Source organism: Panicum virgatum, chromosome 9K (genome assembly GCF_016808335.1).
Source record: "Panicum virgatum strain AP13 chromosome 9K, P.virgatum_v5, whole genome shotgun sequence".
NCBI lineage: Eukaryota > Viridiplantae > Streptophyta > Magnoliopsida > Poales > Poaceae > Panicum > Panicum virgatum.
This window is the reverse complement of record NC_053144.1, coordinates 58,982,491-59,000,794: the sequence shown is the minus strand read 5'-3', so window position 1 is coordinate 59,000,794 and position 18,304 is coordinate 58,982,491. Positions and strand designations below refer to the sequence as shown.

The following is an 18,304-nucleotide window of genomic DNA, read 5'->3' as shown; positions in this document are numbered from 1 at the left end:
GCCGGGTGGGGGCAACGACGCGACGAGGAGTCCGCGTCGACGGTTGGGCTCGTACGAGCACTCGCTGCTGGCGCGTGCCGTGTAGTCGAGGGGCACGCCGGAGCAACGACGCCGCCGCGGGCGCGAGCTCAACGGCTCAAGCTCAAGTACAAAAGAAACGGAAAGCGGCGGGGCGGACACCGGCACGTTGGCACCCACCGATCGCCCCGGTCTTACTCCTACCTAACGGCTGGAAATATACTGCTCTTTTTTTTTTGAAAAACACTACTCTTACTTTTAGTCCCTGTCCACGTGGGGTGCCAGCTGCGAGCGACCGGCTCCACCGACAGCGGGCGAGCCAGCGACCGCTTCGCACGCAGGGTTCAACTTTCCGGCGGAAAACCGCCGGAAAATTTTCCGTTTTCGCTAGTAGCCGGGAAATGGAATTCCGGTATTTTTCGCCATTTTTCATTTTCAAATTTAAAAATTCAAAAATATTTGTAAAAAATTGGGAAAAAATATGATAAAAAACTAGGTGTTCTTCTGAGCAAATAGGACTAGAACACACTCAAATCTAAGATCATTTGCTAGACTAAAATTAACATTTGAAACCGTAATTTGAATGACTCGTCATTTCATGTGCAAAAATTTGTTTTCTCCCCTCGACTTCAACTAGACTTTGGTTTATCATGATATTGGTGAGGTACCTATTCAATTTCATATGCATACCTACAACTAGGATGATGATCCATCGGCCGGCCCGGGTGGACTATACTCTCATCAGTAGACTAGTAGATCTGGTTTCCTCGTGCTGTCCAATTAGGCTCGTCGTCAATCTTGCTTCGCTTTTGCCTTTTGCATCTGCTTTTATATTATCATCTAGCAGCTCTTTTCTTTTGTATGTAGCGGTGAGATCGAATGAGATGGCAGCTAAAGCCCTCTGTCTGCTGTAGTCTATTATTCTTAACCAGGCCCTCGATCTGGCTCTTCTTCTAGCTTTGTAGCCGGTAACTGTGGAGACTTGGGAGTTTTTTTTTTTGAAGTTGTGGCCATTGCTGATACGTGTTAAATTCCATTGGCAATTCTTCTCCATTGGCAACAGCAGATTAAGTCAGTTGTGGCCTTTGATCTGCCCCCACTTCGTGGAAGAAAGCTTTGCATTGCAATAGTAGGTCGGTGACTGTAACCTTGATTCCAGTGAATTTCCTCCGACGCCATTCCAGTCCCGAGGATAAGAAGAGAAGGTCAAATTCTTGCATCCACAGCATGCATGTGACCAAAATCTTAGGCCACAAGAGAATTGTCACCATCTATAGAGCAGGGGAAAACTTTCCGTTGGAAAACTGCCGGAAAACACACCTTTCAGAATGCTTTAACAATTCTCTATACAAATTGAATCAAACAAAAAATTCAAACACTGTCACATGAATTGATAACCAATTCAAATCATGTTTGTCCTGGATTTAAAACAACTTTCAATTGGATCAACTAATGTCCCTAAAAATTTATAGGAATATCCGCCATAACAAGAATAATAAAAGTCCAGTTGAGGCCTAAGAGAGAAAATGAAAGTTGTCACATGAAATGACAAGACTTTTAATTGGTAGTTTTTGAAATAATTAAATAACTTTCAAACCATTGCTCAAATGAAAAAGTTCCTGAAACAAAAGTTGTAGATCTCGAAAAACTGAACAAAGTTGGTATTCAAAAGTTTTTCATTTGACCTCGGGAACAGTAGGAAAATCACAACTGACATCATTTTCCGGTCGAAATCACCGAAATTTCGGTCCAAATCACCGAAATTTCGGTCGGAATTCACCGAAATTTCGTTTTTTGAATTTGAATTCCCTTTCCGTTCGGAATTAGCGAATTTCGGCCGAAATTTCGTTTCCGGCAAACGGCGGGATTCGGAAAAAAAACGAAAAGGTGAACCCTGTTCGCACGTCGTCGATGCGTGCGTGGGAGCTGTCAAAATCTGTGTACAGGAACTCGCGGTTCAGAGTTCCTGTACTCGCGAGCGAGCCAGACTCTCTAGCAGCTCGCCATGAATCGATTCTGCCCGCACTCGCGACACCACCACGGTGGACCAGACGTGCTACGCTATCGAGGATCGGTGACTGAGAGCTGACCTCGGGAGCTCCCCAGGTCAAGCTGCGAGTCAGTGAAACACATGGGCCACCGCTACCGGTGCGCAGGAATGGAAGATCTCGTGTCCGAAGCAAGGAATATCTCGATGCACTTCCAAGCAGCCAGCCCATAAAAACCTCGATCTGTTCCTTCCTCTTCTTCTTTTTTTATGTAGACGATGATGTGCCTTTCATTTCAAGATCTGCCGCGCGGGGGTGTAACATCCCAGTTTTCATCACGATTAAGGGGAGTGTTGAAATTTATAATGCAAACTTCTAGAAGGTTCTATAAAAAATAAGGATAAATAATGGCATAATTTTGTTCACCATGACAAGGTTCTAGAATGTTCCACAAGAATCATAAGAAGACAAGAAGCTTAGATATTTTCTTGTCATGGTAAAATTTAGAATTTTCTAGAATTAGATATTTGTAGGGAACTTAGATATTTATAGAGAACCTCCTAGAGTGTGACATGTGTCACTCATCCAAGAGGGTATGGGTGCCTATATAAAGAGGGTGCCACCCCTTGCCATGCCATACTACTCCACTCCATCCCACACACATCCAAGGGCATAGTAGAAGTAAGCATAGGTAGAGTGTACTAGGTGTGTGTTCCTTTGTTGCTCCAATAAGGTAAGCGTCTTTATAAGTGCTAGTCTTCCGGTTAAGCTTAGTACTTAGTGTATAAGTTGTGATCCATCGAATGTTGGCTCTGCCACCCGGGATCACAAAAGGGTCTGGGCTTCATCGAAGGTTGGCTCTGCCACCCGGAAGCCAGCTTCATCTGTTGGTAGGCTCTGCCTCCCTGAAGCAAAAGGCGGCACTGCCGTCAAAAGAACCCGGTTGAAGCGCCCCAACCCGAAGATCAAGGCTAAACCATGTATTAATTACCGAATAAGGTCTCCGGCATAATACATGTTACATCAAGTGGAGTCCAGAGTCATACAGAGCTTTATTTAACACGTACATGAGAAGTAAAGTGACAACACAAAGCTACACAGAACAACCATAGGATAACAACTAGCATAGCGACATGCAGGACTAGCTCTTCATCCATCACGGCTCCACTCGATCAGCTTGGGTGCGGACACGATCTACTCGTAGTCTTCCGGCACAAAGTCTGGATCATCTAGAGGAAAATCAACAGGGGTGAGTACAAAAGTACTCAGCAAGCTCCACCTCACCCTACGGGAGGGGAATGACATGCACGATGCACATTAAGCACAATGCATTAGCAACGCAACTAATGGTATGCAACACCTTCCCAACACAACCCACAATAGGTAGCTCACTAGTTGTCAGGACCACACCGTAGCCTGTCCATACCGTGGACACGGACCATTCGAATGGATTATACACTCTGCAGAGGTCGTACACTGTACCCACACGCTCGGCTGCCCGAATGGACAACCGACATAGCCGACACCCAGCCGTGGTCACACCCCAGCCCGGCCGCACAAACCCTCGGGCCCTGACCCCAATGGTCTATACCCGTAAACCATCCCTGCGACCGTCAGGCTAACCAGTGGGATTAGGCTAAGTCCGGCCCATACCGGAACCTGTGGTCGTACTAAAGTAAGCTAGGTGAGATGTCAAAACAACTCGGTCCTTATGGTTCACCAAGGCAGCAACCATCCCTCAACATGTCAACTCGAGCCTACCACCACGGTAGCACTCACCTGCCAGTCTACCACCACGGTAGCGCCGGCTCCAGCATACCCAGCTGCCCTGGTCTCAGCCAGATCCCTTTGTATCCTATTCTCAGTTCTGGATATGCATGACTACTCAGATGCATGCATGAGCACACTCAATCACTCAAGTTCTGGTATATGTAATCGATCCTAGACCCAAGCTACAGCTAACCGTCCTCACATGGATGCAACCGCTCACGTAGGGGTCGATGAAACTTGCCTTCGCTTGCGTATGCGTCGTCCGACGTGGCACGCTCCTGGTCGCCTTGGTTCTCCGGGTCCTCCTCCGGAATAGCGTCTGTCCCGCCAGCAAAGTACGAACGTACCGCCACACAACAGGATAAAACATATCAATACAACACACAAATATAATTTTATTTGATAGATTATACTTTTTGATGAGTTTTGGAACAATAATCGTAATAAACGGAGTTAAGATGAGCAAGATATTGATTTTACAAAGTGAAGGTTGTTTCTATTACGTCGATAAAAAGGTTAGGGGTACCAGCAAGGGTTAGTATTTTGGCTATAAGTAGTTTGTGCAACTATTCTAGTGTATCAGAAAGAAATGGTAAAAGAGGCTCAGGGTAGCTATGAACGAGGGTGGCTTACCTGTGGTTTTTGGGTCTTGGGTCGGGAACAGTAGGAACTTGGGTTACGGAAACGGAGGGTATGGGGAAGCTTTTCTGGGTAGCCTTCCCGGAGAGCACGGGGTCTTTTATAGACGGGGTAAGGCGGTTCGCACGGGGAAAAAATCTGGGCCGGTGCTGTGCGCGACGACTCAGCACAGTGCAGCCGCGATATGACGGAGCAGCGCAGCGGAGGCAGGCTTGGTAGCTTCTTTACGCAAGCTGAAAGCATGGACGTTACAGCAGCACGGCTCTCGGGGACAAGGCAGTTCACTGGCCGAGGCAGGGGACAGGTTGGGCAGCTTCTTCACGCAAGCAAAACAGGGATGCTACAAATAGAGTTTTTATCAGCTCCCGGGAAGGAACAGCGACGAGCTGCGGATGGTGCGAGGCATCACGGTGCAGCACCCGGCCCAAATTATGGGCGGCCACAGGCGGTTCGTGGCAAAAATTCTCGCCCGGGATCTGTGCGCGGCGACAACGGCACAGCTACGTCGTGGAGTTCCGAGGCTGGTAAGATGATTCGACCTGCCGTGGGGCACAGCTCCGGCGTGGATTGCGGAGGTCATCGTCGAGCAGTGCGAGCGACGAGGGCGGGCAGGCCGTCGAGCAAAGCTGCAGCGGAGTGGGGGCACGACGCTGGTCGGCACGGCGTGGTGCCGGGTGCAGCGTGCGGTCCCGACGCGGGCCCATGTGCTCCGTGAGGGAGCCAGGCAAGCGTAGGAGACAAGCAAGCCTGGTTTGTGAGCTCGTACGTGGAGTGGACTCAGCAGCAGCTCGAGCATGTGCGTACCGCAAGGATTGCTTAGTAGTTTAATTATGTAACACCTCTTATAAAGATAGTATTATATTAATTTACGTTGCCTATTTAATCACAAAATAAGTTTTATTTTAGTAATAAAAATAGGGATGTTACACCGGTACACTAAATAACTAGATGCTGACCGACTCTGAAGTGAGTTGGTGTAGATCCTCAACTTAGTAGGGCCACCTCAATTTTCCAACAATCACTAAAATAAAACTTATGTTGCAATTAATTTAGTAACATAAAATAATACTAACATTATATGAGGTGTTACATAACTACTAGGTAAACTATTTTATACTCATGCCTTGCGTTAGTACATTCATTTCCTCCAGTAACCAGCATACGCATGCTTGCACCCACGACAAAAATCATCTCATTTCCATAAAAGCCTCTCAAGTCACCGTACCATGCCATAATTTCCAGACAATCATGACAGCGCCTACCTCCTTTGCCATAACTTCATCATTCCCTGGAAGCCACAGAGTACCCACACCATTGACTTTGAAAAGACCCGTCATGGCAGCACCCACCTCGCTAAAAATCGGGGTCGCCACGAACAATGCCGGCCGAGATTTTTTCCGCCAAACCGCCTCACCCGCTCGCTCTCGCTCGCGCACGCGCGACATGCCGGCCCCACAACAGGACCGCGCACTGCCGCCGGCATCACGCCGTGTCGCCCGCTCCCGCGTCCCTACCTCGCCCACGCCGCTGCAGCGCCCTTGCCGGCTTTGCCGCCTCGGCGCTCGCGCCTTCAGTGCTGCCACTATTCGCGTTGACGACGAGCTGCCGCAGCTCACGCCGTCGCCCGTCCTTGCGCGACGCCGCTGCTGCTCTCCTCGCCTATAAAAGGAGCAAGGCCGTGATGAGCCCCGTCACCAGCCCAAGCACACCGAGCCTCTTCACTCCGCCAGCTGAACCACTTCTTCCGAGCCCAGCTCACTCACGAGACGAAGCTCCAACACTTGGTCCTCTTCCTCGAGCTGTTCCGCGCCAAGGTGAGATGGCAGGCAGCTCTCCCGACCATTAACTCCACAACAAAAGCCCAAAACACCCACCAGACCGTGAGCACTTAATCCAAATCATTCTACTAACCAAAAACTCAATATCTCCTTCATATCAACTCCTTTTTATGTAGCTCTTTTTCCTAAACTCTCCTCAAATCATATATTATCTATTCCTCCTATTTTCATCTCCATTTGAGCTTATTGCTTGCTTGTGTTTGTTTGCCGGTTGTGCCGTTTCCGCTCGTAGATCACGGAGTGACCGAGGAGGAGCCTGCCAAGGAGCCTGAAGACCCATACCACGAGCAGGAAGCCGCCGCCGCCGACGCGTACGCAAGCGAAGGCAAGTTTCATCGACCCCTACGTGAGCGGTTGCATCCATGTGAGGACGTTTAGCTGTAGCCTGGGTCTAGGATCGATTACATATACTAGTACTTGAGTGATTGAGTGTGCTCATGCATGCATCTGAGTAGTCATGCATATCCAGAAACTGAGAATAGGATACGAAGGGAGCTGGCTGAGACCAGGGCAGCTGGGTGTGCTGGAGCCGGCGCTACCGTGGTGGTAGACTGGCGGGTGAGTGCTACCGTGGTGGTAGGTTCGAGTTGTTATGTTGAGAGATGGTTGCTGCCCTGGTGAACCATAAGGACCGAGTTGTTTTGACATCTCACCTAGTTTACTTTAGTACGACCACAGGTTCCGGTATGGGCCGGACTTAGCCTAATCCCACTGGTTAGCCTGACGGTCGCAGGGATGGTTTACGAGTATAGACCATTGGGGTCAGGGCCCGAGGGTTTGTGTGACCGGGTTGGGGCGTGACCACGGCTGGGTGTCGGCTATGTCGGTTGTCCGTTCGGGCAGTCGAGCTTATGGGTACAGTGTACGACCTCTGCAGAGTGTATAATCCATTCGAATGGTCCGTGTCCACGGTATGGGCAGGCTACGGTGTGGTCCTGACAACCAGTGAGCTACCTATTGTGGGTTGTGTCAGAAAGAGTTGCATACCATTAGTTGCATTGCTAATGCATGGTGCTCAATGTGTGTCGTGCATGTCATCCCCCTCCCGTAAGGTGAGGTGGAGCTTGCTGAGTACTTTTGTACTCACCTCTGTTGATTTTTCCTCCAGAGGATCCAGACTTTGTGCCGGAAGACTACGAGTAGATCGTGTCCGCACCCAAGCTGATCGAGTGGAGCCGTGATGGATGAAGAGCTAGTCCTGCATGTCGCTATGCTAGTTGTTATCCTGTGGTTGTTCTGTGTAGCTTTGTGTTGTCACTTTACTCCTCATGTACGTGTTAAATAAAGCTCTGTATGACTCTGGACTCCACTTGATGTAACATGTATTATGCCGGAGACCTTATTTGGTAATTAATACATGGTTTAGCCTTGATCTTCGGGTCGGGGCGCTTCAGGGGTTTGGCCGTTGACCTTTGCTTATTATACCCACAGACAATGCTCAATCCCTGCTCGTCGGCTAGGTTCTGTCTCGCTGACTCGCTCGTTTCGCTTTGAGCGGCTCTGAATCACTTCACTGGGATCAATGACCGTCTATCTTCAGGCAAGCAAGCAGGGTGACAGTAGTAACGCTAACCCATCGCCAAGAACAGAGAAAGGTAACAGTAACATGTCGCCGGCAGCTCAGGGCGGAAACGCAGGACCCAACAGAAAAAAAAAGAAAATCGCAACAACCAGCGCATGCTGCAAAGTGCCGCGACAAAAAGAAAAAAAAATGAAATGCCTGAGGCGGAGCCCGGCTCTATACGTGCCAAGATTAAAACTCACGGCAGCAATCGCAATCACATGCTCTGCTATCGGTTACGTTCATTACTCTGCGTGTAACCTCCCACTAGTGCTAGCTGCTAGGCTGCTACTAGCTCTCAGAGAAAAGTTGGGGCATTTCTCTGTTGGTTTAGGTTGGACCGACCGCGACGTGAACGTGAATTAGTAGAATATTCTTATCCCGGTGCCAAGGCAAAGCCTCGAGCTTCTTCATTCGCCCGGTATCATAATCTGAGACCTCCCATTTAATCCCGTGCCGCTCTCTAATCGCCTAATCTAATCTTAGCCCGGACCCAATCGACGGCTCTGAATCATGATGCGCCGTATGTCGCAAGCAACGAGTCGGCACCTCGCCGCTCCGCCGTACCCGACAGCCCCGTACCACGTCCAACAGCGCGTCGGCTCGAACTCGCCGGCCCCGCGCCAGAACCAGGAGCCGGGCAGCTCGCGAGCCTCACCCGCCATCGAGGCCCCACCTGCCAGCCGAACGACCGCTCCTGCCCTCGACTGCTCGACCGACCGATCTCACTCCCAAGTCGCCCAGATCGCACCAAACGCGCGCCTAATCGCGCCACTAAACAAAGAACGCGCGGTGACGTGACGACGGCGGGGGCCCGGCCGCGGGCGTCCGGGTCCGGGCGCGCTGCGCTGTCGCCATCGATCGCACGCGGCACCCGTTGGAATCTCGCGCGCGGCCGGGCACCAGCACCGGCACCTTTGCTTCCATTGGAAGCGCAAATGTCTGCTCCTCCCTCCTCGTCCCCGTCACCCCCTCCGCTGCACGGATTACTACTAGTTTCTTATTGGCACCAGATCGGAAAGGGGGAGGAATTAATTGTGGCGTCGGGTGGCGGTGAGATCTGTGATTAGGCCGGTTGGTAGCAGCAATCGGTGGTGGTGCTGGGGCCTGGCCTGACTGCCTGCATCTCCCCTCTCCTTCCCTCTGTGCTGCTCCGGGAGTGCGTAGCGCGGGATCTATAAATACGGCTCAGATCTGGAAGGCCTCCTCGTCGTCCGCCCCCAGTCTAATCCGATTCAAACCGCCCGTTCCCCGTGTCTGTCCGAGCCAAGCAAGCCGAGCCCAATCCCCTGCGCCAGCTGCTGGGTGAGCGCCGCGCCCCGTCCCCTCCCCTCCCCTCCCCACGCTTCTTCGTTGCTCGCTCGCTCGCAATTGCGTGATCGCTTTTGGTTCCGTCCCGTTCCGCGGTGCGTGTGATTTCTATCTGACGCCTGACGCGTGTGGTTTGGGTTGGATCTGGGCGGAACCAGGTGCGCGACGCGATGGCGCAGGAGACCAATGGCAGCAACGGCGAGCATACCACCTCCCGCCCGCCGCCGACCCCCTCGCCGCTCCGCTTCTCCAAGTTCTTCCAGGTGAGGGCGCGATCTCCGTCGCCGGATCTCCTCCCTCGCCGTGTGGCCTTGCCCGGCTCGCGTGTTTCCGGATCCTGATCGTCGGTGCCGAATTGCTGTGTGATCCAGGCCAACCTGCGGATCCTGGTCACCGGTGGGGCGGGCTTCATCGGCTCGCACCTCGTCGACAAGCTCATGGAGAACGAGAAGCACGAGGTACGCGCGCCCTGACTGAGATCCCGTAGCATAGCACTTCATTGCTCGTTGGTTTGCGGGATCGGCCTGCGTCCATGTGTTTGGTCAAACCCATTATGATGGAGGGCGTCTAGATCTCATCCGAGTGATAAGGCCAGGAACTAAGTGGGTCTAGATCTGCTTGAAAGGGACGTTGGTGGGAGACAATTGTGCTTCCAGATCTCTGGGCAGCAAGCTTTCGAGTTACATTTTGCATCATGTCGGGGCAATTGATGTATTAAGCTATAGCTGGAAGCTTTGCTCGAGCATTGGGTGCTTCTGTGGATCTGATTGGTAATGTGAGTGATCACTGTATTGAGTGAGATCCAGCAGCAAAGCGTGCATTACTTGATAGAGCTCATGCTATATCATGACTGTAGTTCAGAGTGTTGTTTCGTGGATCTGTTTGTGGCTTTGAAAGATCACAAAGGTCCACTGGCAATGCTTTAGAGATCCTGTTAGAGGTACTTCATTTTGAGCTTCCTAAGATAGTTGTTGGCTCATGTGGAGTGCTGTTCTAAGGATTGAGGGCTATTTACGGTAGTGTTGTTTCATAGTTCATACTGCTCTCAATTTGTGGGTTGGAAAAACCTTTTAGTTCTAGGATCCTTGTTACAGATCCTGTCTGGCATACATTTTTTAACCCTGTTCTGTTGTGTCCAGGTCATTGTTGCTGATAACTTCTTCACTGGTTCAAAAGACAATCTGAAGAAGTGGATCGGCCACCCAAGATTTGAGCTCATCCGCCACGGTAAAATAACTACTAGTTAACTATGCATTCTTGAAGACATTTGCTAGTATAGGTCTCTGCATTGCCACAAATTCAATTATGTTGGTATTGCTTTAAGTCTTCTCTTTCATAGGATCCTGAGTTATTGATCTTGGATAGTCAATGGCAAATAAAGTGCTATTTCTTTATGCTGTCTCTGTGTTTGCCGTAACATGTCCTTTGTTGTTCGTTTAATGGAGCTTAATGTTTTCTGACTTTATTATTGAAGCCTTAGTTGTTGACTAGTACTGTACTGTCACTTGTAAGCTGTAGTTATTTTCGTCTTTTTCAAAGGTTCCTGAAAATTTGAATCATGGTTAGTCAATGACAATTCAAGTAGCATGCAATTATTGTGCCATATATTCAATGCTTGTCCAATAGCATGATCCGAGTTGTCTGTTGACTGAATTAACTTTCTTTTTTCTCTTAATTGGTCATTGACTATTATTTGGAACTTGCTAATGGCAACTCATATTCGGAGTACAAGCATGTGCATTCAAGTTATTTTTTCTGACACTGGTGTTGTAACTTTCTTCATTTCTGATCATGAAAATGTGATGACGGGACAGATCATATACTCAAATTAATAGTATTCATCATGTCTTGGAAAAACAATTTAATGAATACCTAGTCTCAGTCATTTCATTTTAAGTATAATTTCTTCCTCAGGAGTCATGAGTTATGCTCTTATGCTGTAAATTCTTCCTCACTGTTTTAGATGTCACCCAACCGCTGCTTGTGGAGGTTGACCAAATCTATCACCTTGCTTGCCCTGCTTCCCCAATCTTCTACAAGCACAATCCTGTTAAGGTATGCAAGTCTCTGTTCTGTGAGAAGTATATCATTTCTTTGTTTTTCCTGACCGTTCATTGTATTGAAATGTCTATAATTTCCTGAACAGACCATCAAGACTAATGTTATTGGGACCCTTAACATGCTGGGACTTGCAAAGAGAGTTGGAGCTAGGTTGGTAATCATGCCTATTGATTCTTCCAATGCCTCCATGTGAAAAAGCTGTATTAAATGGAATTTATGTTCAATCGCAGGATTTTGTTGACTTCAACCTCTGAAGTCTATGGTGATCCGCTGGAGCATCCTCAAACCGAGGCCTATTGGGGCAATGTTAACCCAATTGGTAATTTTTTTCGTCTGGCCAATGCAATATATTTTCCTCTTCTTTCCATAAATTTACTTTCAAGTTATCTTACCATTTTGATTTTTTTTCCCTATCAGGAGTCAGGAGTTGTTATGATGAGGGTAAGCGTGTAGCGGAGACACTGATGTTCGACTATCACAGGCAGCATGGCATTGGTAATACTTTGTGTACTTAAACTTCACTATTAGCTGATAGCCCTTTTTGTTCCGTTATTACTCTGGGATTTATGATTTGTCCTTATTAATATTTGTCGACCATGTCTGCAGAAATCCGAATTGCCAGGATTTTCAACACCTACGGGCCTAGGATGAACATTGATGATGGCCGTGTTGTTAGCAACTTCATTGCTCAGGCTGTTCGGTAATAATTGTTGGATTTCTTCTGTTTCAGTTCAGCATGTGTCCAGATGGTTTTGGTGGCTTACCTTTTTTCTTTCACAATCTTCTAGTGGCGAACCCCTGACTGTCCAGAAACCAGGCACACAGACTAGGAGCTTCTGCTACGTTGCCGATATGGTTTGTCTTCCATTGCATTTGCAAAATTGGATTCATAATTTCTCATGGCTCTTTCAGTGCATAATATAGACAACTACATCATTTCAATGTAGGTTGATGGTCTTATTAAGCTGATGAATGGAAACAACACTGGACCGATTAACTTGGGTAACCCAGGTAAAATTCATCTATGTATTTACTTTTGCTGCCACACAGTTGTCAGTTCAGTCAGCGTTATAAATTTGTCATAAGCATTCCTATGTTAAAGAAGTCAGGTTCCTTCTTCTTTCTGCTAAATGGATATATTTATTGTTTAGGTGAATTTACCATGCTGGAACTTGCTGAGAATGTGAAGGAGGTAAGCTGTATATTATATAATTGCAATCCTTTCTTTTTTTTAATCTTGGTAAATCTTAATGGTTTACTGACATGCCTGCTTTGCAGTTGATCAACCCGGAAGTGACAGTGACGATGACTGAGAACACTCCTGATGATCCTCGCCAGAGGAAGCCAGACATCACAAAGGCCAAGGAAGTTCTTGGGTGGGAGCCCAAGGTCGTCCTGCGCGACGGTTTGGTGCTCATGGAGGATGATTTCCGGGAGCGCCTGGCGGTGCCCAAGAAGACTAAGGCCTAAACCGCCCTGCTTTTGGCGAGAAGGATATCCAAGGGGGGAGCATACTCATAGTTGGGTTCGTCATTATTCGTGGCCACATTTCATTACGGAATTTGAGTTCCAATAAACTGAATACACCTTTGTCGTTCACCTTGAAAGATTGTACTATTAGAATTCCCATACAGGGCCGGCCGTTTTGCGTCTCTCTGCTCCCGCAGATCTTGTGGTACTTGTTTGTAGCATGTGTACTCCCTGAATCGATTATAGCAATGTTGATGCCATTTTGAGCTTTTGTTCCATCTTGCTGCTGCTGATGCCTGAGAGTAACCTCTAATCAGCTTGACATGGCTAAAATGCACACTTTGTTTGTTTACCGGACAAATGTTCTGCTAAAATGACAACACCTTGACATTACAAAGCTGTCGTTGTCTTGCAGAAATCTGACTGAACCGTGTTTCGGCAAATGGAAGTCCCGGTGACCCGGGTGTCGTCTGGAGAAAATAATGGCACGAGTAGCAGAAGCTGCGAAGTACGGAGTACTCGCAACATGCAAGCGTCGGGGGGTCGTGCTGATATCTGATTGGTGGCCTCCGGTTGCGAATTCTTCAACGGATGCTAGGCAGCCAGGTCGTGCACAGATCGTGGCGCGGAACGACAGAAGCTTCCTTTTTTACCTTTCGTGACAGGAGCTTCTTTTGCCCCCATTCGAGACGATTCTCTTTAGGGGGTGTTTAGATTGAGGGACTTCAAAAAAGTCCTAGGGACTTTTTAGTATTTAGAAGTATTAAATAAATATTAATTATAAAACTAACTGCAGAACCCTGGGGCTAAACTGCGAGACGAATCTAATGATGTATCTTAATCTATGATTAGCGAATGGTTACTGTAGCATCACTGTAGCCAATCATCGATTAATTAGGCTCATTAGATTCGTCTCGCGAAAAAGCACTCAGCTGTCAAAAAACATTTATAAACAGATTTTATTTAATAATATAAAATAGTAAGATTCCTTTTGATGTGATAGGGACTTTTGGAAAAAGTCCTGGAGCCAAACAGGCCCTAGTGCTGGGACACCAGATTGGCAGATTTGACTGCGCGTTAGGCACGATGAAAAACGAAGCAGGGCGCGCGTCGTTCCTGACTTTCCTCCCGCGTCGGTCGCGTGACCCAACGGATGGAAACAGCGGCAACGAGCCACGAGAGCCCACGACGCCCCCACACCCACACGGAGTGGAGTGGACTTAACGAGCTGAGCAGATCTGGCTCCAGCTTCGTCAGTGCGAAACCAACCGACCCTTGCCTTTTGTTGGCTAGTACAAGTCGTACCCGCTGGTAAAGTGGTAACATGGCGGAGCGGTAGCAGGGCTTGACTGGCGACGCGAGCAACGAATGATCCAACGCTTCCGTCCCAAGCGACCGAAGCACGAGCACCACGAGCTACGGCTACGGGGCCCACGCTGGAGAGCACGCCGTCAGGATGTCGGTGACGCTACGCCGCCATCCAGAGACGCGCCGTTATCTCCAAGAAGGTTTAACTTCAGCACACAACAGAAACAGCACCGCGATCGTTAACCGTGTGCTAGAGTCCATCCAAAAAGGAAAGAAAAAGTTAATTTTGAAAAATATCTCTAGAATCACCGCTGAGATCCGCGTCGTGCGAGAGACGCGCCGGAGGCGCCGCCTACCTACCCCCGTCACGCCCCGTCCGTCCGCAGCTGAGCTGTGGCGCTGTCGACGGGGGGGCACCGCGGCCGCGAGTCGAGTCCACCACCGCCAGCAAGAGCAGCCAGCTTACGCTGGACGAAACAGACGCCGTGTCCACGCGGCCTCTGGAGCCAGGACTACTAGCGCGGCCCGCATTTAAGCGAGCCAGCCCCGGTCCCCTCCCTCCCTCGCCCCCCGATCTCCTCCCTCCACGCGCCCACGCTTCGCCCCGCTGCTCGTCGCGGCAGGCGTCGTCTCATCACCGCCACCGCCCGCGCCGCCTCGTCCCCCCGCACGGGACGCGCGTGCGCGCATCGCCGCGGCGCGCGCGACCGCCCCCTTCGGCTCCGCGACAGGCTTTTGCTCCCCCAGGTCGGCTCGGCTCGGCTCGGTTCGGTTCCGCCGCCACCGCGGCGCTCCCGGATCTCGGCGACCGCTTCTCGTAAGTCCTCCTGCTCTCGAATCTGGTCTTGCGAATTCTACGGTTGCTTCCGGGCGGTGCTCGTTTCGGCTTCGTTGTGGTGGCCAGCGCGATAGATCTGATTGATCCTCGCGGCGCGGCGCCCGCGCCAGTGGGGGAGCGTGATCCGGCTCCCCCTGCTGCCGGGGTCTGGACGCGGGAGTTAGTCGGCGGCGATGCCGTTCGTTCGTTCGTTGCGAACGGATAGTCGATGGAGTTGGCTGCCGTTGCGTTGCGTGAGCTGGTTCTCTAGATTTGTGTGTGGATCATGGTGGCCGCGAGCCCTTGAATTTGTTGGTTGCCTGGGCTAGGATATTGTGGTGACTGGTGAGCGCTGTCTGGCTTCTGCTTATCTTCCTGAGTTAATGATCCTTACTGGTAGGATTAACGACTCTTACTGCTAGAGTTAATGACCCTTAGTAATAGAGTTATTTGTTGCGTAGCATGGAGAACTCAAGTTGGCAATCAGTGGGCAAGACCATTAAGCTGACATATCTGATTATATACTATATATATGCTAAAGATCCTTGTTCATTTCATTTTATATTCCAGTACTACATTTGCTGATAATTAGTTAATTCCATGTTTTCTAGTGATAGTTAGCTTCATTTTGTTATTTTTTTTATTATTAACTTATTATTGCTGCTGATTGCTATCTGCTTTTTACATGTCGGTTCTTTTTTTCCTGGGAATGTTGCTTGTATGTATTTTCATTTCCTCAACTTTAGCAGATGAGTCACTGTGACTGGACATCTGATCTCATTGTGTTCTGTAACAAATTAACAGGTCCAGGGATTAGCAGACAAAGATGGCGACCTACGAGCCCAAGAACATTCTCATAACCGGTGCTGCTGGTTTCATTGCATCGCATGTGGCAAACCGCCTGGTTAGGAGCTATCCACACTACAAGATTGTTGTCCTCGACAAGCTTGACTACTGCTCCAACCTAAAGAACCTCAACCCTTCGCGGCCTTCACCAAATTTCAAGTTTGTCAAGGGTGACATTGCAAGTGCTGATCTGGTCAACTACCTTCTGATCACAGAGTCAATTGACACCATCATGCATTTTGCTGCTCAGACTCATGTGGATAATTCCTTTGGCAATTCATTTGAGTTCACAAAGAACAATATATATGGTACCCACGTCCTGCTGGAGGCTTGCAAGGTTACTGGTCAGATCAGGAGGTTTATTCATGTCAGTACTGATGAGGTGTATGGAGAAACTGATGAGGATGCTGTGGTTGGTAACCACGAGGCCTCACAACTGCTTCCAACAAATCCTTATTCAGCTACAAAAGCTGGGGCTGAAATGCTTGTGATGGCATATGGAAGGTCTTATGGTCTTCCTGTGATTACCACTCGTGGTAACAATGTGTATGGGCCAAATCAGTTCCCTGAGAAACTCATTCCCAAATTCATTCTTTTGGCCATGAGAGGTCTGCCTCTTCCTATTCATGGAGATGGTTCCAATGTCAGGAGCTACCTGTACTGTGAGGATGTGGCTGAAGCTTTTGAGGTGGTTCTTCACAAAGGAGAGGTTGGACATGTGTATAACATTGGTACTGTGAAGGAGAGGAGGGTGATTGATGTGGCCAAGGACATATGCAGGCTCTTTGGCTTGGATACTGAGAAAGTCATCAGGTTTGTTGACAACAGGCCCTTCAATGACCAGAGGTACTTCTTGGATGATCAGAAGCTGAAGAGATTGGGATGGGCAGAGCGCACACCATGGGAAGAGGGATTGAAGAAAACAATCGAGTGGTATACCACCAATCCCGATTACTGGGGAGATGTTTCTGGTGCGCTGCTCCCTCATCCAAGGATGCTGATGACTCCTGGTGTTGATGAAAGACATAACTGGACCGAGGAAACCAAGTATCTATCTTCTTCACCATTGGAAGCTAGCACAACAGCTCCTGCAACCAGTACCCAAAGCACCACCGATGCCCCTCAAAAGCATCCCTACAAGTTCTTGATATATGGTAGGACTGGATGGATTGGTGGCCTCCTTGGGAAGATTTGTGAGAAACAAGGGATACCATATGAGTATGGGAAAGGACGCTTGGAGGAGCGTTCTCAGCTTTTGGAGGACATTAGAAATGTGAGGCCAACTCATGTTTTCAATGCTGCTGGAGTCACTGGGAGACCGAATGTTGACTGGTGCGAGACCCACAAACAAGACACTATCCGCACCAATGTTGTAGGCACCTTGAATCTTGCAGATGTTTGTCGTGAGCAGGGTTTGCTCATGATCAACTATGCTACAGGCTGTATATTTGAGTACGATGCTAAGCACCCTGAAGGGTCTGGAATCGGCTTTAAAGAGGAAGACACACCCAACTTTGCAGGTTCCTTTTATTCCAAAACTAAAGCAATGGTAAGCTCACTTTTGTCTTTTTGTTTATCGTGGGTTTACCTTCTACTGCTTCGTAATGCCTGGAAGTTAACTTCTGTGCTGTTAATTGCACTGCAGGTGGAAGAACTATTGAAGGACTATGATAATGTCTGTACTCTTAGGGTAAGGATGCCTATATCATCAGACCTAAGCAACCCTCGTAACTTCATCACAAAGATAGCTCGTTACGACAAGGTGGTGAACATTCCCAACAGCATGACAATTTTGGATGAGCTTCTGCCTATCTCCATCGAGATGGCGAAGCGGGACTGCAGGGGCATATGGAACTTCACCAACCCTGGTGTTGTCAGCCACAACGAGATTCTGGAGATGTACAAAAAGTACATCAGTCCCGACTTCAAGTGGACCAACTTCACACTTGAAGAGCAGGCCAAGGTCATAGTTGCACCTAGGAGCAACAATGAGATGGACGCATCGAAATTGAAGGCTGAGTTCCCTGAGCTGCTATCCATCAAGGATTCGTTGATCAAGTACGTCTTTGAGCCAAACAGGAAGGTCCCTTCTAACTGAGGATTTATACGGGGTTGTTGAGGTCCTTTGTATTGGTTATTGTTGGACACAAAATTAGTTAATGTTGCATGGTGGTTCGTAGTTGTGGTCAATTCTTTAGGGAGAATGGCAGGCGTACCTCCTTTCTTTGTCATTCTGTTGTTACGGATCATGTTTTTACAGAACACGTAGAACACTATGAGTTAGCTTATTCCCTTATATATTACGTAACTGTCAAGAGCAGTCGTTGTACATGTTCTGGTTTGTGGTGCATTCTTTGCACTTTGCGCCTCTGGTTTTTGTTTGGGGGTTCTTGGTGGATATAAGGTTGTCAGCCCCCCTGCACAGCAGCACCTTCGGTGATTATCCTCGCTACGTTAATTTTGTTTTTTTTTTTGTTTGGGGGTTCTTGGTGGATATAAGGTTGTCAGCCCCCCTGCACAGCAGCACCTTCGGTGATTATCCTCGCTACGTTAATTTTGTGTTTTGTCTATCACTGTATGGTGGATTGCTGGATGTTTCTATTTGGAAAAGCCATTCTGCGATCGCTGGATGATCAATTGGTTATTGCTGGTGCTTTACTTATTGATACGATAAGAT

The 18,304-nt window shown here is 48.7% G+C and overlaps 2 protein-coding genes across 2 annotated transcripts; both read left to right on the top strand.

Annotated features, from left to right (window-relative positions):
• The first annotated feature begins 8,726 nt into the window (after positions 1 to 8,726).
• On the top strand, positions 8,727 to 12,934 carry LOC120652812 (UDP-glucuronic acid decarboxylase 6). The gene is made up of 13 exons (XM_039930747.1): positions 8,727 to 9,119; positions 9,284 to 9,388; positions 9,497 to 9,583; positions 10,265 to 10,352; positions 11,089 to 11,180; positions 11,272 to 11,336; positions 11,417 to 11,505; positions 11,604 to 11,681; positions 11,793 to 11,886; positions 11,975 to 12,041; positions 12,134 to 12,197; positions 12,338 to 12,378; positions 12,465 to 12,934. Exons 2-13 carry the CDS (start codon positions 9,296 to 9,298, stop codon positions 12,654 to 12,656), a joined length of 1,050 nt encoding a protein of 349 aa, XP_039786681.1. The 5' UTR covers positions 8,727 to 9,119; positions 9,284 to 9,295; the 3' UTR covers positions 12,657 to 12,934.
• A 1,584-nt stretch (positions 12,935 to 14,518) lies between these two features.
• On the top strand, positions 14,519 to 17,958 carry LOC120652810 (trifunctional UDP-glucose 4,6-dehydratase/UDP-4-keto-6-deoxy-D-glucose 3,5-epimerase/UDP-4-keto-L-rhamnose-reductase RHM1-like). The gene is made up of 3 exons (XM_039930743.1): positions 14,519 to 14,781; positions 15,586 to 17,176; positions 17,273 to 17,958. The coding sequence occupies exons 2-3, from the start codon at positions 15,608 to 15,610 to the stop codon at positions 17,723 to 17,725; spliced, it is 2,022 nt and encodes a 673-aa protein (XP_039786677.1). The 5' UTR covers positions 14,519 to 14,781; positions 15,586 to 15,607; the 3' UTR covers positions 17,726 to 17,958.
• Positions 17,959 to 18,304: the final 346 nt, after the last annotated feature.